The sequence below is a fragment of the Panthera onca genome, chromosome D1 (genome assembly GCF_046562875.1).
Source record: "Panthera onca isolate mPanOnc1 chromosome D1, mPanOnc1 haplotype 2, whole genome shotgun sequence".
Lineage (NCBI taxonomy): Eukaryota > Metazoa > Chordata > Mammalia > Carnivora > Felidae > Panthera > Panthera onca.
In genome coordinates this window covers 6,587,352-6,593,973 of record NC_138348.1, presented here as the reverse complement: position 1 = coordinate 6,593,973, position 6,622 = coordinate 6,587,352, and the positions used below count along the sequence as shown (strand labels likewise).

Below are 6,622 nucleotides of genomic sequence, written 5' to 3'. Positions count from 1 at the left end.
GCCGAGTTAGCCCAGCTGCGGCTCGAGGAGGAAGCCCGGCGGAAGCGAGGAGTCTTTGATGCGCCGGGTCCACCGTCTGAGACACTGAGAAGACTATGGGGCCAGGCTGCAAGGCCTGCCTTTTTCCTGGTTGAGTGAAAAACCCTAGGACGGCAGCAAAAAAAAAAAAAAGGGGGGTGGGGGGACAGAGAATAATAACCAGACACATCAGAAACCTCTCAGGAGGACAGTATTAGATGGCTATCAAGTTATATTTGTAGCCATTTTCTGACTGTTTTTCACATGGCTAGGCTGGGTTGTGAGCACGTAAGGACAGAGCCGTCCTTGGGCTGCTTGGCTCCATCTGAGGATATCAGCCAGGCTCTATCGGCTTGGCTGTGCCTCCTGCTGAAAACAGGAAAGGGGCGTGGGTCGAAAGGGAGAGAGGGGCAGGAGTGGAGCCAGCCTGCAGGAGAACGAGAAGGCAGACTCGAAAGAGGTCCGCGGAACACGGCAGGCTGGGCCGCCCAGCGCAGCCACACCGTAGGCAGCACCAGCGTTGGCTGCCGACGGGAGGCAGGCTGCCCTGACTTCCCTCCGAGTGTGTAGAGATCGTTGCAGAAGACTGCTTTAGTTTGGAGTGTCTGGGAACTGCTGTATTCTGGAAGTTAAATAGTGTGAGATAACATTACCTGGAAGCCCTGTTTCGTCTATATTTCTGTGTCCCTGTGCTATTGCAACCTGGGGGAGTCCTAACGCTCTGTGTTGTCTTTTATTTTATAACTTTCCCCCAACTATTAAAATCAAAGAATTCTCGTCTTCTGCATTTCTGCTTTTTTGTCCCATGGACCTCTTTTTCCACCTGCAGGGAAATTAATCAAAACAATTGTCGCATTCTATTCAAAGATCTACCCTTATATGGTTACCAGTAGGCCTCGAGTCAAGACAGGAATCTGGGCTGGATAGATTAGGTGGCCTGCCCGTGGTCTTGGCAGTCAAGGCCTGCGACCCTTGGGCTGAGACTCTGCTCTCGGCTGTGGCAGCCGGGCTTCCTCTCAGCTCGCCTCACCTGCCTGACTCCCACATCCTGACGTGGGTCTCCGCCAGGCCAGTGCAGTCACTCGGGGTCCCATTTCGGCTTCTCTTCCCAGTTCCCTGCCAGGACCACAGGAGGAAAACCGTGATCCCAAATGACAGGGCACAAAGGTCACGTCACTTCCGGCTCAGACACCTAGCGATAGGGACGGCCACATTTGCACAGCACTTGTTCTGTGCGGGGCACACTTTGTGTTTCACGCACACGCACTCACTTGATCTTTCGGCCACCGTCTGGAAGGTGCTGTTACCACCACTGGCAGAGAAGGTAGGTGGTGGCCCAAGGTTTCCTGACTGACGAGTGGGTCTGGGCTGGGAGCAGACAGCCTGGCTCGGGCTGTGCTCGGAAGCACTGTGCACTCTGCTGCGACGCAGACCAGGAGGCAGCATGCGCCTCTAGGCAATCCGAACGAGACCAGGGCTTTGAGATTAAGGGGCCCTTCCCGTCACCTACCCGAGATCGCTTGCGGAGACATGATCAGTCTGGGGACCTGGTCCCTGAGTCCCAGTTCAGTGTTCTTCCATCCTGTCCCTTCCCTGCTAGATGGACAACGAGGAGGGGGCGGCTGCCAGGGGTGGGCCTTTGACGTGATGTTCCAGGAGGTGGGAAAAGAGCACCCTGGTGCTGTGAAGAGAAAGGAAAACGTGGGTCCGACGCGTAAGGCTCCCTGGGAGATCCTCCCAGAGGATCGGAAGGGCCCCTAACCCTCCCTGTGGCTCTTTCAATAGCCAGGCACAGAGGATTTTTATCTCTAGAAACCTCCAAACGTGAAAGGCCAACCAAATCCCATTTCTCCCTGTCCCAAGATGAGCAAGAACCCATTGTTGGGAACCCAGATGAATAATTGTTGTGTCAACTTTAGGAGGAGCTGGGGATAAGCTTCTAGGAAGCCAGGGATGGGGGTGGGGGAATGTTCCTGGGGCCCCCTGCGAGCCTGTACTTTCTCTCCCACTCCTTTGAAGAACTCAAGGGTGGGACGCCTCTCAGATGAGCCCTTCTGTAGCAGTATCAGGCCAGGCGGCCCAGTTGGAGGGCCCATAATGATCTCCAGACTCCGCAAGGAAAAGTAGGGGGCCTCCACTGACTGGGAAATGGGCCCCAGTCAGGCAGGGAGAAGAGACGAGTGGGAGTCAATATATAACCAGGGACACACGTGTGGCCAGACTACAAATGCCGGGAAACCCCAAAACGAGTCTTTTGCATCTGAAAGAGTAAAGACTTCTTGGGAGAAGTGGAGCCCTGGCTGGGCTGGAAAGTCGGGGATCTGCATAGGACAAAAGAGGGGGTAAGGTGCTTGGGGGGAGGGAAGAGTGGGGGTCTCACCCAGAAGGGAAGAGGTGTGGGCCGTGGGGTGGGCAGAGGGTCTCTCTATTTCCATCAGCAATCTGGATGCTTGCTTTGTCCTCAGCCACCACCACAGGCATGTTCTAAACCCTCCCCAGGTGCCAGTAAGAACAGATAAGAAGGTGAGATTCTGGCAGGAGAGCTGGCCGGGGCCCAGGGAGATGGCCTCGCTGAGGATGGAAGTAAGAGTCCTCTGGTCAGAGCTGAAAACAAAGCAGACAAGTGTGGGGTGGGAAAACTTTCTAACAACCGGAAGTGCTAGGAAGGTTTATACCTTACCTTTTTATGTGTTTTCTTTTTTTTTTTTTTTTTTTTTTACAATAAGCATATCTTACGTTTACAACCAGAAGAAGATAACGTTGTAAACTAGTTTAGGGGTTTTCGCTGCCACAAAGTTCAACACATCCGTGGGGAGACGGGGCTGCCCTCCCCAAAAAAGCGAATGTGATCTTGGCCAAGGTCAGAAGTGTGGCGTCAACAACCAAAACGGCCTCCCTCCACTTTGGGCTGCTCACCGGTCAGTGGGTCTGAGGCCCAGCCCTGTCTCGTGCTGTCTGCGAGGCCCCCGGGGCAAGTGACCTCGCCTCTCAGCTTCCTCACCTTAAAATGAGGTGGGTTCCTAAGTTTGAAAGTCCCATTCTGGTAGAAGGACTTTGTGTCTCTAGGCCCCCATCTCGATAAAATCTTTGAAAAAACTCACAAACCGCAGTGGAGACGAGGAGGCGAGAAGGGCTGAGAAGTCGCTCGGTGGCCAGCAAAGACCGGCAACACAGCTGCTGGCTTGGGGCAGAGGGAAGGCTTCCCCGGGTGGTTCCAGCTGGCAGAACCTGGGCCAAGACGTGAGGATTAGGCGGGGGCAGACCCCACTGCAGGGAGGGCAAGACTTCTGAGCCCCGGCATGGCTTAGCCATGAGGTGGCCGCATGGGGTGGGGGTGGGGGGGCAGTGGAGGGGAGCCCCAGACACTGTCGCTGGAGGGCCAGGAAGCCATTTGTAAGGAATTCCTAACAGGACTGCATCATGGGACTGAAGGCTGGACAACACAACCCTCAGGACTCTACCCATGAAACTCTAAAAGGTGGGGCCAAGGTGCAGCGGTCATGACTTCCAAACCTGTTCACCATTCCCAGGAAGGCAGAGCCAGGGTGGAACGCCAGTGAACGGCATGGAATGAGACAGAAAACACTGGGAAGAGACCAGCTGGGGGCGGCTGTCTCATACTCTGGGCTTGTGATGGGGACCTGGACTTGCTGGGGGAAGCAGACCCCTTCTCACTGCCTCTGGCCCTCGCCCATCCCCTAGGGCCATCCAGAACCAGGCCACTCCCTCGGGACACCTGACTCCATGATGTCCTGCCCTCCTCGCGTCCAAGACCAACGTGCCCTCCTCCGTTCCTCACGCACAGCCCCCCTCCCGAGTTTCCACAGTCTGTTTTGACGTTCCATCCCCCATCCCCCATCCCCCATCCCCCAGGGGAGGCTGGCAGGTGTGCAGGTTCTGGTCTTGGGCAAGGGACGTACATAGAGAATTAGATCTTCCAGGTTCTGTTTCCTGAATATAAGAGCTGGGCATCAAGTGACAGATTTCCTCTGTTCTTCCCTTGTTCTCTCTGTGTAAATGGGCTGAGAACTTCTACCCTGATCGACGTTTCAAAGTAGAATAAAATACCAATCAGGTAACTGCCAATGTGCTCAGAGGAGAGGGCCGGGGAGCCAGCCGCACTGTGTAACCTGCCTCGATCTCAAAGGGGGGCACCGCCAGCCCTTAGACTTCAGCTCTGACTTCAAGCTTAAGGGGTGGCCACCCCCCGCCCTACAGAGAGGAAACTCTGGGCGGGGCTTCCCGGGGCAGACAGCAAGTGCCACAGGGTGGACTGCTCTGTGCCAGGCTGCTGGGCCACACTGCCCATCGGCATCAACAGCGGCCATCTCATCCTTGAGAGCAGAGGGACCGCAGCATTCCGGGTGGAAGACCAAACGAGAGAGGCTCCGAGGGCACCTGGAAATGCCGGGTGTCACTCACTCACTGCTGACCCCAGAATTCTTGGAGCAGGCGTTCACTTCAGGCACACGCGTAAACAGTCCTTGCACAGCAGCTAACCGCTGCTTCCATCCAGTGAGCTCTTACTATGCGCCAGGCAGCTTCGAGCTTCGCTTCCCTCTGACGTCATCACTAATCCCCACAATGACGCCAGGAGGTAGCTATTACTGTTCCTATTTATAGACAAAGAAATTGAGGCTCAAGGAGATTAAATATCTTGCTCAAGGTCACATGGACAGCAAGCGATGAGGCCGGGCTCTAGCCTGAGGTTGGTTGGACTCTCAAGCTGGGGCTCTTTCTTGTCTCTCAAATTCTCGATGTTTATGAAACGGGAGGGTTTTTCCTTCCCATTCTCTACTAATTCTCTGGACCCTGAGCACCCACTCTGTGTCAAGCACTGCGCTGACACATTGGCTTTGCAAAGATGAATAAGGTCACCTTCTGGGCCACGGAGGTGGCCCAGTCCATGTGGGAGGCGGGTGGGGGGGCGGGTAGGGAGGGACAGGTGCACTAGTGGGTGAGCACTGAGGACAGCAGGAAAGGGCTGCCTCGGAGCCCCACCCTGGAGCACAGATGTCTGAAGCTCCCCAGTGCTCCCCATGTCAATAGGGTTGAGAAAAGGGAAAGGAGGGAGAAACCCGGACAAGGTTGAGCGCCCACCTACCAGCCCCAAGGTCGGCACTGTTTTCTGTCCAGAAGAGGAAAGTGAAGCCTAAAGAGGTCACATACTGTCAAGGTCATCATAGCCACCTGACTCCTGGGCAGATCCCTAGGCTCTCACCATAGAGCATCACACTGCCTTCCCAGAAAGTGTGTGGGAAAAGGAAAAAAGAAAAGGTAGTTCTGGAAACTCCTAAGCCCAGCTGCAGAGACCAAGGGGGCCAGGGTGTCAGAGTCTAGCTCCTCCCACAGAAATGCCAGGTGGCTTGTTCTGGCTTAAGTCACAGCCACAGCCATCTTCCAAACAGGCCAACCCTGGAGAAAGGGCGGGAGGGGAGACACTTAGGGGAGTGAGAGCGGGTCATGGCGTTCCAAACCCACGGGAGCGCCGAAGTGAACTCCCAACACCCACCCGCAGTATACCCTGACCTCCTCCCTACAGTCCCAGTTTTCCAAGGTAGTGATCTTGGTGGGGAAGAAACTCATCCCGTCCTCACCACCTAGGCTCGTCAGGCCGGCTCCTGCTCAGCCCCCTCCTGGCCTCCCCCACCTCTGGCGGGGGGTTGGGGGGGGCTCCAGGTAACAGGCCTGGGCGCCTCCTCCTCCCCACGCGCGCACACAGGCACAGGGCAGGGCGCAGGGCCAGTTGCTGAAGGACACCAGGAGAACTGGTAGGACTTGTGTCCCTTTTGCCAGAGGCACAAACAAACCTGCCAGCGGTAATAACAGGGCAAAGGAACGGACCGCCTGGGACTCAGGAGGAGGACCGCAGGATCTCTGCCAGCGCACCCCTGCCATTAGGACCCTGCTCGGAAGCAAGAGGGGCCCTCCGAGAGTGGGGTTCTCTACATTCCTGCCCTGACAGACCTGACTAGTACCGCCTCCCCCACAAGACGCCTGCTCGATCGTTCTCTTCCACTGTTCTCGAGGGGTTCTGAGAGGCGCAGGTCGGAGTTTTCTGAAGCATTATGCAAGAGCCTCTGGGGGTCCACCACCACCCCCAGCCAGAGGCCGGTATAAGGGGAGGAGGCAGTGAGGTTTTGGAAGTCGGGGCGGAAGGGATGGAAGCCATCCTTACCGGGATTGGTGCCTACACGGGGAGGAATGGTGTTCCCCAAGGAGGCCAGAGTGCTTCTGGTGAGCACTGGGGGAGGAGAGCTTTACAAAGTTGGCTTTATTGGGGGGGGGGGGGAGGGTGCAATTTGTTAAAGAAAAAGTAGAGGAAAAAGAGCAAAGCATCTATGGTCCATTTGGGAGAGTTGGGTGGGGGGAAATCGGTATGTACCCAAATTCAAAATGGTGCATTAAAATGCAACGTAGGGGCGCCTGGGTGGCTCAGTAGGTTGAGTGTCCAACTTCGGCTCAGGTCATGATCTCACAGTTCATGGGTTCGAGCCCCACATGGGGCTCGCTTCTGTCAGCACAGATCCTGCTTCGGATCCTCTCTCTCCCTCTCTCTCTGCCCCTCCCCTGCTCACTCTCTCTCAAAATGAACATTAAAAAA

At 55.9% G+C, this 6,622-nt stretch overlaps 1 protein-coding gene across 1 annotated transcript; it reads right to left on the bottom strand.

The window, feature by feature from the left end:
- Positions 1-278: 278 nt before the first annotated feature.
- LOC132662017 (uncharacterized) lies at positions 279-4,036 on the bottom strand. The gene is made up of 5 exons (XM_078432643.2): positions 3,939-4,036; positions 3,120-3,246; positions 2,399-2,622; positions 1,529-1,699; positions 279-640 (listed from the first exon to the last, which is right to left on the bottom strand). Exons 1-5 carry the CDS (start codon positions 3,988-3,990, stop codon positions 279-281), a joined length of 936 nt encoding a protein of 311 aa, XP_078288769.2. The 5' UTR covers positions 3,991-4,036.
- Positions 4,037-6,622: the final 2,586 nt, after the last annotated feature.

Bases quoted from the DNA above. Each gene is read 5' to 3' on its own strand.
- LOC132662017 (XM_078432643.2), bottom strand. From the start codon at position 3,990: ATGCCCAGCTCTTATATTCAGGAAACAGAACCTGGAAGATCTAATTCT. The intron at 2,623-3,119 runs GTGAGTTTTTTC...CTTTGTTTTCAG, and splicing joins CCTCGTCTCCACTGCGGTTT to CTCTGACCAGAGGACTCTTA. The intron at 1,700-2,398 runs GTGAGACCCCCA...TTCTCTTCACAG, and splicing joins CCACACCTCTTCCCTTCTGG to CACCAGGGTGCTCTTTTCCC.